At 44.7% G+C, this 16858-nt stretch overlaps 1 protein-coding gene across 1 annotated transcript in view; it reads left to right on the top strand.

The window, feature by feature from the left end:
• Oseg2 (intraflagellar transport protein Oseg2) overlaps positions 1-16858 on the top strand; it is a 104847-nt gene that overhangs the window by 34212 nt on the left and 53777 nt on the right. Inside the window, exons 7-16 of the mRNA XM_070522457.1 lie at positions 293-510; positions 7848-7971; positions 8852-8947; positions 9558-9719; positions 9810-9863; positions 10097-10200; positions 10323-10408; positions 11524-11636; positions 13718-13783; positions 14881-14982. Of these exons, the coding sequence (XP_070378558.1) occupies positions 293-510; positions 7848-7971; positions 8852-8947; positions 9558-9719; positions 9810-9863; positions 10097-10200; positions 10323-10408; positions 11524-11636; positions 13718-13783; positions 14881-14982 (1125 nt within the window). The remainder of the gene's footprint in view (positions 1-292; positions 511-7847; positions 7972-8851; positions 8948-9557; positions 9720-9809; positions 9864-10096; positions 10201-10322; positions 10409-11523; positions 11637-13717; positions 13784-14880; positions 14983-16858) is intronic.

Here is a 16858-nt window from a genome sequence, read left to right as displayed (position 1 = left end):
GTTATGGCTGGTTATTGTTACTTACTGCAAAGCTGTATTTGTTATGTTTATATGTTTTTTTCTTCTGATTTGTTCATTGTTATTATTATTTTACTTTCTTAGCTGGCTATCCCCTTGTTGCACTCAACGTTAATTTGGCATTCCTCAACGAAATCCATGGATGTGTCGTGCAACTATATCGTAAACGAGGCGCGATGCATTCCCATCTTATTCAGCATAGTATTGAGAACGAACGGATTAACGATTTACTGTGAACACGCACGCACTTGCTCGTCCTCCGGCGGTGCCACAGGGCAAAGTGCTGACACACCCGTGCCCGCCGTACGCGCTCTGCTGGACGGAGCAGTCCATCTTGGCGGCCGGCTGCGACAAGCGCATCGTGTTCTACGCTCCACGCGAAGGGCGCGTCCAGCAGCAGTTCGACTACAGCCGGCAGCCGGACGAGCACGAGTTCGCCGCGGCGGCCTGCAGTCCCGGAGGACACGCCCTGGCCGTCGGCAGCTACGACAGGTGCGAGCTGTTCTCCGTCCCGGCCCGGTACACACCGGTCGGGCCTCCGGCTGTTTGACTCCGGCGAGGCTGAGTCAAACATAGTGGCCCACCCTCGAAGTGAGCCGGGGGGCGTTCCGCTTCGGCCGCGGCTGTGCATGGCGCGGTTGTGTATGGCGCGGCCACGCGGGCCCTATCTTGAAAGCGATCTGCAATGGGTGCACAGTCCAGCGCGCCGGGGCCTGATAGCCTCATGTGCGCCGTGTTCGTATTTGCCGAGAGGCAGCACGAAGGCCAATTCACTCGCTGGTGCTGTCGCTCTTCCTAAAGCCAGCGTTTTGACAGCGAGTGTCCGCGGTCGTCGAGTGAGATGTGTTTATGTTTGCATGCGCGCGAGTGACACCATGCTTGTTGATTTAGTTAACAAGGAAACGTTCACAAGTTAGTACGTCCGATAAAACTACTATCCTTACTTCATGCAGCTGTAATTTGCTATCGCAATCGATGCTTCACCTTTCGGGCGAAACTGACTTTTTTCGATTTAGTTGTTGTTACTCTGTATGGCTAGAAATTCACCATGGACAAGTAAAATAAGAATAATTAAAAAATAGCATTTTATGTAGTACGAAAGCGCACTAAACCAAAAAAATAAACAATAACATGCGGATCCCACGCACTGGGGGAATCGATGTAAGCGAAGCTTTCAGTGCTGTTTGGGTTGATTGACGAAAATTGGTGCTGATGTTTACGTGGAATGTTTAAGCTCTTCAGCGTTTAGTACAGTACGAGAGTGGCCAGTTCATGTTAAACTTTACCCTGCGCACACCACGTGCGTTTGTCTACGTAGTACGCAGGACACACAGTGAGACGGTTCTGCTGAGGCGTTGTCATGTGCCATTGTTCATGGCCGACGAGAAGGTTAGCACTGTCGTTACCTCACGCGGTGCATCGCATCGTGGTCAGGGGTGCTCAACGTTAATTAAATTACGGGAATTGTCCTGCCGAACTCCCAATCTGATTACAAGGCATGTGATAATGGGGAACTCCGGATTAATTTTGACCACCTGGGATTCCTTAATGTGCGCCGAAATTTAACTACAGGAGCGTTTTAGCAGTTCGTCCCCTACGAAATGCGGCTGCCGTTGTCGGCATCGAGCCCGCGACCTCGAACAAAGCCACAGTCACAAAGCTACCGCGACGGGTAAGGAAGTGTTGATTTATTTATTGATTGATTATTGGTTTATCGCAATACATGAAATAGGAGGCGAAGAGAATAGCCATTCAAGGATGGCTTGGAGGAGTCCTTCGCCCCAGTACTGGCAGAGACAGCAGCGGAGGCACAAGCATTTTGTTTACGTTGTCATACAGTTTGACAAAACCATCAAATTAAACACATCGCTAGTTACAGCCCTACGCAGAGCGTCACTTCACTTCGCATCATGCATCAGCACAACTCTTCTACGCATTGTAATTGTGACATTTAAGAATGTAATTAAATACAAGTCAAAGATCGCTGTAGAGGTCAATTTTAGGCTAGAAACAACGTGTACAAGACAATTTTACTTCGCGAATATAATTTTTTTATTGTAACCATTTAGTAAATGCAGAAATTTGTTGTGAAGTACTTGCTGACCATAATCAGTGCGACAATAGGGAACATTCTATATTTCTGTTGTCTTCGTGTTATATGATACCTATTTCGGATGGAGACTTACAAATCCCATGAAGAGAGAATTATGGTGGCCATAATTCAGGCTATTTTCACGCAACCATTTGTACTCATATGTGTCTTGTACGCTAATTATTCTATTTTTTTTAAGAGCTGGGCAATGAGATGCAGAATTGGCGCATTCTCAATTATTTTCAAAAATATTTTTTTGCCTTACTAATAGCTGTGAGAGGTTCGATTCTGTAGTAGTCCCCCAGACCAAATGACAGTAGTTTAGATACGAAACAAGTCAGGGCATTATAGATCAACAATTTTACTGACTTGAGAATTAAGCAGCGGTTTCAATTCAGGATTCCCGTTATCGCACATAACTTTTGCTGTATCGCATTGACATGGTCATCCCACTGCAGTGATTAGGAAAAATGCGCACCAAGTACCCTAATAGAGCTAACTAGCTCTATCTCTGAGCAGCGAAAACAAAGGTTACCTTTTACAGAAACATGCCTGCCTATAGAATGAAAAAACACATTTTTTCGTATTTATCTTTAATTGGTTGTTAGCTGTCCACGTGATTAATTCCTCTAAGACGGCATTAGCTTTATGAAAAATATCGGCATCTGATGAAGACGAAACAAGTATGCTGGTGTCATCAGCGTAAATTATGAATTTAGATTCTGAAGAAATATGGACAATGTCATTTGTGTATAAATTAAAGATCAAAGGCCCGAGAATGCTACCGTGTGGTACTCCTGAGATTATTTCCTTTCTGCCTGATACTACTTCATTCATCGATACAAACTGACGTCTTTCTGAAAGGTAACTTTTGAATGACAGAAAGCTGAGCTAGTTGGTAAGGATTGATTATGCAAAAAAGAGGTGAGGCGTGCAGACAGGACACAAGAGTAGAGAAGTAGACAACACGAATGCCGGCGTTCGTGTTGTCTACTTCTCTACACTTGTGTCCTGTCTGCACGCCCCATCTCTTTTTTACATAATCAATAACTTTTAAGTAGCACGAGGGGAAGCATACGGATGCAAATAGTGACTTAAGTTAAAAAATAAAATTTTATTATTTGTGTAGTCAAAGGCTTGCGTAAAATCAACAAAACTTCCAAGAACAAACTGCTTGTTCGCGGATTTAATTGATGGGTGGCCGCTTCTGTATATATATATATATATATATATATATATATATATATATATATATATATATATATATATATATATATATATATATATATATATATATATATATATATGTGTGTGTGTGTGTGTGTGTGTGTGTGTGTGTGTGTGTGTGTGTGTGTGTGTGTGTAGACGCTCAATTTGCATGCACGGTGTTTATTTTTCAGAAATAGTAGCAACGTGCCATGCCGTACCTTGAATTTAAATTTATCCAGGTTGTCCGCAACTGCTGCCGTGTCTAGTTTCCTTGCCTTACGTCACCTTACGTCGCCTCCTATGGAGCGTTCTTACACAACAGCGAAATGTTGAAAACTGGGAGCTAGTACAAGCACATGATCTAAACGGCCACGCGCCGCGGTTACTTAGTGGCTATGGTGTTGGGCTGCTAAGCACGAGGTCGCGGGATCGAATCCCGGCCACGGCGGCCGCATTTCGATGAGGGCGAAATGTGAAAACACCCGTGTACTTAGATTTAGGTGCACGTTAAAGAACCCCAGGTGGTCGAAATTTCCGGAGCCCCCTACTACGGCGTGCCTCATAATCAGAAAGTGGTTTTGGCACATAAAACCCCATAATTTAATTTTTTTAGTAATCTAAACGGTCGTTGTTAACTCTGTATGTATGATAAATCGGAGTAATAGTTTAAGGGGACACCCACCATGGATAATTTTTTTCCACAATATGATGCGCTGCGACACCCTTGTTCACCCCTTCTTGCTATCTCGGTCGTTAGCAAGCTCTCGTGGATAAGTTCGCGCTGCAGGACGCCGATATTTTTGCGTCATTCATAATAGAGAATCTCGGTGGCAGGTTCTCTTGAGCGGACGAGTGTTTGTCACAGTTGCATCTGCGAAAAAGGAGCTAAAAAAAAGCGCAACGTAATTGCGAATGAAGGCTTCACAATTCTTCTTTTTTTTAGTCTTGATATATCTCAGCTCATTTTTAAGCTTCTCGTAATCTTTTTGCGCAAGCCGCCTATTTCTTGACCATTCTTTACATTACGCATCACTCCGTACCGTCCATCGTTGTCTTTATCGGCCGCCTTGGCTCCTCGTGTCGCGAGCATGCAGGAATAAAGATAACTGCTCTTCTTCCCCCTGTATTCGGCGTGGTCGGTTCTCCGTGCTTCGCTTGCCCGTGCACGCGTTGTTATAGCGGAGAACGACTGGCTAAATATTGCGAGCGTTGCATGAGCTGCACCTTGGCGCAGTCCAACGTGGTTGAAGCGACGAGAGAAAAAAAAAAGGGGGGGGGGAGAAATCACAAGGCGCAACCATCGTCGGCGAGAGGTGTTGCATGGCCCCCTGTGAAAGCAGTCCGGCCGCATCACACAAAGCTTGAATTGTACCGGCTGTTTTTATTTTTATCTGAATAATGAATGACTCGCTCGTTTTTATGCGTTTCCGTATAGAAAATGGCATCGGTAACGTCAATATATATATTACGAAGTGACAAGGACATCTCAAGCCAACTGTGCATGTTCAGAGCCGTGCACTACATGTGTCATACTTACGGTGCTAATTCGTCATCTAGTGGACACCTGCAGTTGCTTTCGCTTTTACGTCGTGCAAAATTCAACGAGCCCTTCACCTCTGCTAGTCCGGTACGTATAGTCATCCACCGGGGAAAAGACAGCCGAGCGCTACAGCACAGAGGCCCGTAGGTTGGCTCTGCGATGAGGATCGGAGAGACACGGCCCGCACCGGCTGCCGCGATGTGAGGGGCAGACACGCTCACTGGTTCCAGTTTTATGGGTGACATAAAAAAGCTGGGAGCGGGTGTACGTCACGGTGCCACCCTGGCTGCATCGGTCGACGTGATGCCACAAGTGCAATGGCACGCTTGCTTATGCTCCCATCGAGGGAAAGCGACATTCACTGCAGTTATGGCGCCACGCTGCAAATTCGTCGGGGCTGTGGTGAAAACAGCAAGTTTTCATGACAACTGCGGCGACCATGCCATGGTACCCGGACTCACTGGAAACTTCTCACAGCGGCTTCGCACGTGACCGATGGCAGCGCAGCACAAGCGTTCGGTGTGCGTGATCTGGTGGCATACTGACGCGTGACTAACGGTCACGCCGGCCGCGGTTGATCGTGGCGCTCATTGGCGACAGCGAATGCTTTATGCCATCTGGGGCCTGTAGTATAGAGGTGGGCGAACAGCAACTTTTTTCGTATACGAATAGTAAGTATCGAATATCGAATCGAATATCGAATCGAATATCGAACAGTCATATGCCGACGAATATATGCACTGCAGAAATATTTATTTTGGTACGATTAGTTACCACACCTGTACGTACTAGCGCAAAAAGGACAGGTAATTAACTGTCTGGGACAAAGGATTAGTTTTATACAAAACGTCACTAATAGTCATTAAGAAAACTACACGAATAGCCTCAGAGACGTGTGTCTTATTTGTGATTGTGCCTTGGCGCTATAATATGTCGTTAAGCCTCTCAGCGTATTTGTAGCCTGGTTGCAAACAAACTTTCCAAGAATGTGTGGCTGTGTTATGACTAGCTTTCAAAAAACGTTAAATAAATGGTTGCCGAAAAAAAAAGATAAAATGTTGTGCAAAGAGAACAAAAGAAACTGAAATACTCGTGGCGATAACGCATGTAAATGAGCCCATTGCAAGGATCACTGGCTGTAGCGTTAAACTTAATAGCTGGGCTTACAAAAACATAAATGACAGACTACAAGCAAAAATCACAGATTGTCATGTAGGGTTCCGCCGCGAAACCAAAAAAATAAAGCTTGCATAATCCATTTTGTTTCTGCATTGTTTAAAAGACTTTTACCATTGTTATACTTCTGATTATTCGAGATGCTTTGCTTAGCACACGGAGAACATTACCAAGATTTGAACAGTAGGCTATTGCGAAATATTTTGTTAGTTTTGAGTATTCGAAACTACCAAATAGCTCCTTTTTGAATACGAATCAAATATTACGCAAGAACTATTCTTATTCGAAACTTCGGATATTCGCCCATCCCTAAAGAAAAGAACATTTCTCGACTGCTTTGCAGTGTTTAGTGAGGATCACGCTACTGCTTCGTCGTGCGGAGCCATCTGGGAAAGTTAAAGGCTTGATTTCTATTTTTTACTTTCTCTGCAAATGCAAACATGGCATTAGGTACAGCGTGGGAGCATAAGACAAACATACGAAAATATTATATACGGGGTGATCATTGCTAAGTTTTACGTTTTAGTTTTCGTTTCTGTAAAAAAAAAAACGACTATTGCAGATAACATAATTCTACTCCTCTAGCTGGATTATTCAGAGAGGCGGACATTACTTGCACAAGAAATCAAAAAAACATATTCAATTAATTAGCAAAAATTCGCGAATGAACTTATTAATTATGTACTTTGTGGCACATATTGCAATATAAGAATTGTAGCCGGTGCGTTTGCAAGGCGCATCCATTTGCAATGAATATCCAGAATAACATCAGTTTGGAGATATGCGCCATCAAACTCACCGTAAAAAATGCACTTTTGTTTCACTTATTTTTTTTTTAACAGAATGCTCTTTTATGCATTAAGGCACAAAAGTAACGGGAACTCCCATGTGTCTTGTTTCACACTTTGGGAAGGAATGTCTCGAAACTAGTGTCATCCTGGAAATTCATTTCAAGTTTATACGTCTTGCAAACTCACCGGCTACAATTTATGAATTGCAATATGTGCCGTAAAGTAATTAATTAGGAAGTTAATTGGTAATTTCTTGTTAATTAGTTGATGTGTTTCGATTTCTCGTGCTAGTAATGTCTGCCTCTTCAAATGATCCATCTCAAAGGGTAATAACGCAATTTGCTGCAGGCGATCTTTAAAAACTCCGTAAAACTTAAAAATGACCACCCTGTATATGCCGAGGCCAGCGGCATGAAGCTAACCTCAAAGAACCATTGATAGCTCATTAAGGACATCATTTAAAAATAAACAGTGCACATTTCGAAAGCAAGACGCGCACAGCAAAGTTTAAATAGTGTGGACGCTCATCGGCTACAGTCAGTCGCATCTACAAGGAACGCCTATACAGTGAAATGACCTGTATAATGAATGAATAATTCCGTCTCGGTTCCATTGTGAGGTGAACGGTGCACGACCGTTACAACGAAGTGACCTGTATAACGAATCAATTAGGAGGCTCCAAGCACTTCGTTATTCAGGCGTTCGACTGTATTCCTTTTTCAAAACTGAAAACGCACGCTTATAGTAGGAATTATTCACAAGTACCAAAATATGTATTACGCTCTTTTATATTTGCTTTCAAGAGAAATTTTTCACGCTTGTGCTTCCGTTGTTAGTCAATAACTATGGTTACGAAGAAAGTGGGCATGTTACCATTGAAAACAACAAACGTGAACTGTTTCTAACTGAGAGTGATTTACACTCCTGCTAAACAGGAGCGTTTAAATGTTTGTTTGGCTATTAACTAATAACAGTATAACAGCAGATTTAGTAACATAGCCGCTTCCATGCGGCTTCACAGGGTCCGGGTGTTCACATGGAGCAGCAACAAACGAGCCTGGGATGAGGCGAAGCCCAAGGAGCTGCAGAACGCCTACACCATATCCAGCCTCGCCTGGAAGCGAGACGGATCGAGGCTCGCAGTGGTACGAACATTGTGTCAGTTTGTGTCAGCGAACTTTTTGCGTCAAAGTAGTTAGTCTGCGTGCCGCATTGAACCATCGGCGTCTGCGAGTATGTCTTTTCTTTCCTTGTACTTCCCCGACGAATGTGAAGGATAAATAAATGCATGAATGATCGCAGGTAACCAGTCGCCCAACTACAGTGACAAGGGCAAGAAGTTTCTCTTCTTGAAACTGAAAGATGTGCGAGGGCTAAAGATGCCAATAACCGTGCAATACTACCCGAAGGCATACATGCATACAACTTCAGTAAAAAAAAATTGTCGATGAACTGCTCTGAAGTACGCACTGTTCATGGCAGCACGTCGGCGCGGAATATCTCCAGTGCGCGCGAGATGTTTTGGGCCCCTTACGAGCATGTACTAATTCTTCTGCCCCGACGAGGCACTGTAGACACGCGGTCTTATTCAGATATTTATTTACTCAACCTTGCGGACGTAGAAGTCTCTTTGTTTAGCGAGCAATAATTTGGTATGTGCCATTGTTACTCTGTGCTTCGCATCACCATGCAGTGCCGTAGAGCATGCGGTTTTGGCCTGGTCAAGTCTGAAACAGAGCAAGCACCATTTGTAAGGTTTTTACAGCCATCTATCTGGTTCTCGCCTTGATGTCGTCAAGCGGCGGTAGTCCTCGTTCTCCGCGTGCCTAGGCTCAGCATGAACTTAGAAATTCGGTAACCGTTGTTAATGCACTCAAGATGTGAAATTGTCTTGTCGAATGTGGGGCATAAACGCGACATTGCGTGCTGTGAGGTTCCTCAACTGTTTACGGAACTATCAATGCGGATACCGCGTCGCTTTCGCATTCTTTAGTGTTATCAAGTCTTGAAATCTGTCACTCGCAGGGAACGCTGTGCGGCGCCATTCTGAGCTACGATTGCAGCCTGCGCAAGACACTATACAACAACAAATTTGAGATCACCTTTGTGGGGCCGAGTCAGGTTAGTCAACGCTTCTTATGCACTACGAACTTTCTGACCAGCGCTTTAATCGAAAACAACATGTTCCGAGGAACATGATGGCTATTCTGTCTTTCATTTGCGGATCTTCAAGATTTTTTTTGTGAAGAAGGCACTTTATGCATGCAGAGCAGCACGAGGGAAGTGTCTGCCCTTTGAGATAAGTATAAGCTCAGAAAGTACGAAGGGTAGTTGTGCAAAGTGCCATGTCCTTGGTGCAAGGCTGAGATGCTACATACCCCACGTAGTCACTTAACCATGATGTAGTGGTATTACATTACTAACCAAGTATTACATTAGCGATGCACGTCCCACGAAGCCAACCTCCAGGTTCAGCAAAAGGACTGTAAATGAGCACTCAGTGCTGAAAACAAGGAGCATACTTATGCGCTTCTTCACCATATCGTTTCTACTTGCAGCTACGATAAGTGCGCTTTAGAATTTGATACTTGTGATATTTGCTAGCGTGACTTCCGATGTTGAATTAGCAAGTTAGACGACCATAAAACAGTAGAGGTTGCTGTTTGCTTTACTATATTTTATTCTAAACTGCGCTCTAAACTCCATTACGCATCGTGGGTTCGCTGCACAGGCCCTGATAGTGAACCTGGCGACGAAGACGAAGAGCACTCTCAAGTCCCAGTACGGCCACGAGATACAGGATATAAAAATCCTGGGCAGGGACCGCTACCTGGTGGCATACACAGCGGCCACGCTGTTGCTCGGCGATTTGCTCCAGGACAAGTTCTGCGAGGCGAGGGCAGACTAAGGGCCACCTTGGTCACTCTTTTGCATTCCCCGCGGGTGCCCGTGATTCGCTTTCATTCTTGTTTTCTCATTGTAGGTCTTCTGGGAAGGGACGTCGAGGAACGAGAAGTTCTACTTCGAAACAGAAAATGTGCGTGAGAAACTTCGATTTGCATCTGTCCAACGTGCACACACGATGCTATGAATGCAGGTCGTTAAATGTCACACCGGAAACTTCCCGGAATTAATACCTCTTTAACCACTCTTACGAATTCCAGAAAGTAGCAAAAGTTGATATACTACGCATGCTGTCGACAACAACCGCTTGAACTAGAGGCTGAACTCTTTGATGGAGTATTGTCCTTTCAACTTTTTTTTTCATAGGTGTGCATGATTTTCAACGCTGGTGAACTGTCCCTGGTAGAATATGGCCACAACGAGATCCTTGGTTCGGTGCGCACCGAATTCATGAACCCTCATTTGCTAAGGTGTGTTGCCTGACGAGAAAAAACTGTGGCGCCTATTTCAACGTCACATTTAATAATCGAACATGTCACACGGTGGTTTGTATTGTCTAACGAGTGTCCGTACGTCTTCTTCTTTTCTCAAGCGTGCGTCTCAACGAACGAAGGCGTCCTGGGGCACCGGACAACAAGAAGCTAGCCTACTTAATCGACTTGAAAACAATATTTGTCGGTGAGGACGTGCTTCCAATAAGTTCATGCACGCATGCCTCGGGCCAGTGAATGTTATTGCGCAGCTTTGCTCATGTTTGCACGCGACAAGAAAACGAGCTTCAAAAATGCTGAAGTTGCCGAAGAACAAGGGTTTCCGCTAAAATGAGTTTCTAACCGCTCTTGTGCACCTTAGATACGCACAGGAATGAAACGAACGCTGATCCGTTACATGACGTGAATTACAGCAAACTCGGCGTATGCCATCACAATGTGTCGGCTTCATGTGGGGCGCATCCACTGCAGACAAGCTGCTGCGTATTTAGGCAGCGCAGATCAACTGGTTTTAGCGTCTGCAGATTTTCAGGCAACGTCAGTGGTATACGCATAAAGAAATTCAGATACGCGCACAGATACGTGGCCTATGGCATACCGAGTTCTCGCTACGCAGTTGTCAAGAGCATGAAGTCAGGGCCGAGCTATAACAATAGTCTCACTGCTGACCCACACACTCAAAACGTGTAAAAGTGCAGAACAAAACAAGACAAAGAGGGTACTCAGGGAAGCTTATTTTTATTATTCTTTAGGTAACTATGAATATATCATCCTTGGTTTATGTGGCCTACTTTCCTTAGCAACAAACGAGTAGTAGCAGTACTGAGCGGCTTATCAACTTCTCATTTTACGTCGCTTGTTTTCTTTTTCTTTCTTTGATATTAAAATGACAGTGAACGAACTGGGGTCACATTTCTTGGGCCTAGCGCCCAGCATGACGACGCATTATATCACAGCAACGCTTCTGCGAGGGCTATCTTAATATGTTGATTTGATCACGTAGTGCTTTCCACTACGGCATGAGTGACACTTAAAATGATATAATTATAACTTAGCCAGTAGCCATAGCTAAGTGTGGGAGTAAAGATATTTCGTCTGTTCGCAGTGCCGTGTGCAGCTTAATAGGAAGCTTCCAGTGGTGCACACTTTCGCAGCACGGAATGCGCAGACGGCTGAAAGTTCAGCTGCTTGTTGCAGAGGGACCCGAAAAAAAAAATATGCATATTCTTTCGGTTTATATTTGGGCTAGCTTGCATACGAGGTGGCATGAATTCGCTGCCCGCGACTGGCGCGTATCTGCAGTGGACCTGGTGACGGGTATGACGCTGGCACAGGTGCCGCACGACTCCAAGATCGACTGGCTCGAGTTGAACGAGACTGGTCAGAAGCTGCTGTTTCGCGACAGACGCCAACGGGTGGGTGCATTAGGTCCTCTGCCACGTAGCCACGGTGTTTGCCCAATGTGCATGACTCCGAACAGTGTGCTCAGAGGAGCAGAACAAGCCTGCGCGTTTGTGACAATGTAAGAAACGCGAACTATACAAGTGCATCTTGTTATCAACAGATGAACAGTCAAAGCATGTTTACTTGCTACGCAGGCTACCATCAAATGAGGTGTAATGAAAATAAAGTCAGAGGCAATACCTGTCTTATCCGATATTTACGTTTCTATAATAATTTTGGTCGAATTATACCTACAAAGAAGAAAAGACACAACACCACGAATTTTAACCTGCATTCTCCTAGAATAGCACATTTACGGGGGTTCCGTATCGCTGTCTGCGGCATTAAAATTCACGTGCACCGCATCGGAGTCTCTTGATGTTCTGTCTCTTCTGTCTGGTTCTATCCGAGTCTGTTAAACGGCCAAATAACTGAGGTGCACAACGGTGATAATGTGTACGCCATGCATGGACTTAAAAGGCTGGAAAAAGTTATCGCCACTTGTGAATAGTTAATAGCCAACACTGTAGCAGAGCCTTCGACTTTTTTCCCCATTTGGGTGGTTCTTGCTTATCTAAGTTGAATTCCTCAAAATTGTGAAGGAATGTGGCAGCAAAACTTTAGGTATTCAGTGTCATATCGAGAGCACTAGCCGTAGTGCCAGTGATGTTTCTTTTTCAATAAGCCCAGCTCACTGCAGGCCATTTTATATGGTGTGCTCTGACCTGCAGTTGTTGCTCACCTCCCAGAGGAATTAAAGAAAAGCTCAATTGTAGAACCTCCTTAGGACATATTTTGCTATATGAAATGACCGGGCGTGAATAGTAGAACTGCACGAAACGCCGCAACTGACGCAACAGCAGAAGAATATAAGGCTCCGAAGCGAATTCCCTGCAGCATCAAGCGAATATCCTTCACAGGCAAAACTGTTGCGACAGTCACCGTAGTTTACCATCTGCCGGCGAATGCATCGTGGAGGTGACGAAGCCTGTTTTAGGGCGCCCGTTCCTGCGATGAGCGTCGACGCGGCTCGCCCTCCCTTGGCGTAACCGAGTAGACGAGCACAGCGAACGATGAAAGAGCTGACGCAGAGCGCAGCGTTGTATGAAAAATGGCGAGAGCAATGAGAACGCGAGGAGGAAAGTGGGAAAAGCCACCTTAAAGCACCACCAGATGGCGCTCACGTCCGTGATTCCGTGATCGGGATGCCTTAGAGCGAGATCGGGATGCCTTAGGACACGCACCTATAAAGAGATATGTAAGAAGGAAGAAGAAGCGTGTGCTTGCTGCGGTAAAGCTAGGGAAACGACGGAGCATGTTTTATTAGAATGTGAAGACGTCTACCCAGCGGTCGATTTAGGCACCACTGGCCTCCTTGAAGCCCTTGGGTTCAGCGGGAGCAGTGGTAAAGCAAACATGTCCGCAATAGACATCAGTAAGAGGCGATTGGAGGATTGGTGGAAGAAAAGTAGGGAAACGACAAAAGACGGAGACGTACAAAAGCACAGTTCGCAATAGGGGATAAGAAAATTTGGACTTGGTAGTTCAGAGTGTTTTTTTTTTTTTCATTGTTTAACCTAGGTAGGATATTAGGCAGCATAGTAGCAAGAGCTTGGTGGCGCAACCCACCGCCCCGTTCCAAAGGGGATGCTCATAACATCCATCCATCCATCCATCCATCCGCGGCAGCGGCTGCACCGGCCGTGCGTGGCAAAGAAAAAAGAACCACACAGTTCGTCTTCGCGCATAGCGTTCGCCGCAAGCGTTCCCCGATAAAGATTACGGTTGCATAAGCTGCAGTTGCCGGGTCGCGGCAACTGTGTGGCCGGTCTATATATAGCGCCGCGCGTCGCGGCTCTGCCAGTCGGAGCGGTGATCAGTGCGATGCTCAGTATATCGCGAAATGAAAACACGTATAGAGCTGCGCTCAAATTTCTCATTAGGGAGCATCGTAATCGTCGGTGAAGTTTTTACCATGGCCTCTTCATCTTCCTAGATCGGCCTGCGCAATCATGTACAGCGCACGCACTTATTTTTCCTGCTTCCGTTGCAGCTCAGCCTGTTCGACATTGCATCACAAGACAAAGTGACACTTCTCAATAACTGTACTTTTGTTCAGGTGAGTGCTTCTGCTACACTCTCTCTTGTTTGCCTGTTCGCCGTAGAGAGGGAGAATAAATTTTGACATTCTCAGACTGTAGTTGAAGGCTTTTGATAACATATTGCAGGCGGCCATCGCATGCAGGTCCTGCTCAGCGAAGCTTGAGCTCGGGTGCTCCTACCTAAATACATGTAAAAGGAGAATTCGTTTTTCTCGGCAACCACTGTACCAAATATGACAATGTGTATTGTACTTAAAAGAAAAACTTAAAATCTAGGGACTGTTGGTTTCGAATTTTCGATTTAGGTCGTCAATATTTTATTGAAAATTGTCAAAAATCGAAAATGTTCAGAAAACGAAGCTATCAAGTTTACAACTCTCTAACTGCGCAATGAAAAATGATATCACAAATACGTGAATTTCATCTGATAGTACATCTAAAGCGGACAAAATTGATATGTTACACATGAATCTAAAAAAAAAATTTAGTAATATGGAAGTACAGCTTTTGTAGAACCCTTGTACATAACGTAACAAATTCACCTAAGATAAAGTTGCCATATAGAATTTCTCCGCTTTGAATGATCTAATGGATGCCGTTTACAGAACTGCAATATCTGTTCTTGGCGCAGAGCTATTATAAACTTCGTGCGTCTATCTTTTTCTTAGTTGCGAATTCTTTAAAATTTTCTGAACAAAATTCAAACCCTAAATCGAAATTCCGCTTCCAACTGTCACTAGAATTTAACCTTTTCTTTCAAATGCAACAAATTTCATCAAAATCGGTCCAGGGGTGATCTCAGAAAAGCGCTTTTGCGTTTTACATGTATTTGAATAGGCCGCGTCGGAGTTGAGGATGAGCTAAAGCTTTCTCTTAAGCCTGCTGAACTATAGAGCCTGAAGGAGAATGATGTATGTATGCATAATCCACATTTGTAACCTTATTATTATGCACAATAAAGAACGCACAAATTTAGCGCTCAGTGTGAAGAGTACGCCGAACGTTTAGGGAGGAGCATTAGTGCGGGATTCTTGGCGTCTCTGTAGAATAGTGCGCACAGCAGGCGAGCTCGAGCAGCCGCACGGGCGCAGTGACCAAGACATACGTCTCGCAGTGGGTGCCGGACAGCGACGTGGTGGTGGCGCAAGGCCGCAACGTCCTGTACGTCTGGTACAACGTGGATGCTCCAGAGAGGACCACCAACATCCCCATCAAGGTACAATTTTTTTAAAGGGGCTGGCAACCGCCTATAGAACGTGTCCTGAGATGTTGGAGGAAATGAAGAAACGACTATGATTTATAGTGATAGAATCGTGCATGCTGTTCGAAATTTAAGTGCGAATTATAACTTTTGAATTGGCCCAGAAAGTCGCAGAAAACGCTAAGCGGCGTGAACTCGCGGTGGAACCTTGGTACTGAAGATGTAGCATATGAGATTACTGTATATGTAAGGCAGTTCTTACCAATTGCCGCACATTTATTGTTTAAAATCTCACTCTTTATGTTGCATATGCGTTTGAGCTTTATTCTAGACGCATTACGAGCAAAAAAAAAAGTTCACGCTAACCAGCGGCGCTGCCTTCGCGGCAACAAGTGGAGCGGCAGAGCCGTGGCGCTTCTCATTGTATGGCGGAGCGAATGAGCGTTTTTGTACGCGCGCGAGTTCGTGAGTGAGTATACTACGAGTTCCACGATCTCTCTGTGAGATGCAAAATGTCATTGACCAATTGTGGCGTAGATGGGCACAATGCAGCACTAATAATAGCACCACTGGCCTATCCTACCACTTAGCTTGGCTTGGCTGAAAGAAAAGAAAGCCTTGACTTGCGGATGACCGAAGCAGTTGGATAGGGAGCCACGAAACAAGTTGCTATTGAATAGAAATAGTTGAACTCTTCAGAAGACATGAACCGCAAGAACATAGACTTGATAAACAAAATATTACTTTCTTATACAGCTAGAGCGGCACTTGTCTGCTTCCCACCAATGTCAGCGTATAATCGCTATCGATCTTACATATTATTGTTCCCAGCATGGTTCCAGCGTACGACTACACATCCTCGGGGCCTATCGAAAAATTCTGATAAAAAAATGTTCCATGTTGTTTTCCGCGTTACCACTGTATGATTGGACACTCTTACCGGTGCGCTTTTCGTTGCACTTAAAAAAAAAAAACGGATACTAAAAAATTCGTTGTCAGTTCCTTTAACATGTTTAATTTATCCAGGTAATTGTAAAATCGGGATGCAATAAGCTTTTCTACAATTTTATTAAAGAAGGAAAGGATAACGATAGGCCTATAGTTAGCGACTTCAGTATTGCCGCCCATTTTGAAGACTAGTATATTCTGGTTGCTTTAGGCGGGCGTCGGGAAAAAGATAAAATTATTAAAGCTTAAAAATAAAATATTAAATTAGTGATGTGGGTCAGAGTACTAGATATAATGCCAACTATATATTTGATGTAGCGCGCATGTATGTTGCCGATACCAGGACATGTGCATTTGAGATTAAAGGGCAACTCCGGCGATTTTTAGATGTCCATTGACTTTAATAAAATTTGCAATGTACGTTATCTTTTATACTATGATGGTCTGTGCCAAACGATATGACTGCAAGACATTCATTTTTTCTGAAAATGAATGTTAAAGATTGGTTGCGTGTCCCCTACTCATGCACACGAGTGTGCGACTCTTTACTGGCCACCCTGTGCTTGTGCTGTCAGAGACTACACCACCTCTTCGCCCAGAAACGGCGAAGCTGGCTCCTTTCTCTTCGAGACGACGGCCGACAATCATCCTTTTGACGGACATGATGACCGGTGATTCTCTTCGTCTTGCCGCAGCACAACACTCTTAGAAATATTTACACCCTTTGGGGCGTATCTTGTCCCACAACAATATAATCGTCATCTGTCTTGCCCGCGTTTCCTTTCTTTAACGCTGCGAGCCCGGTACTTCCCGGTCACGAACGGCATGCGCCTTATCAGTGTGACGCAGCATTCTCGACAGGAAAGTAGCGAGCGCCGAGCTTTCAAGAAAGGAAACTCGGGCAAGACGATTATTGTTGTGGGACAAGATAAGCCCCAAAGGG

The sequence above is a fragment of the Dermacentor albipictus genome, chromosome 1 (genome assembly GCF_038994185.2).
Source record: "Dermacentor albipictus isolate Rhodes 1998 colony chromosome 1, USDA_Dalb.pri_finalv2, whole genome shotgun sequence".
NCBI classification, from domain to species: Eukaryota; Metazoa; Arthropoda; class Arachnida; order Ixodida; family Ixodidae; genus Dermacentor; species Dermacentor albipictus.
Note: the sequence above shows the minus strand (reverse complement) of the source record. Positions and strands in the feature narration are given on the sequence as shown.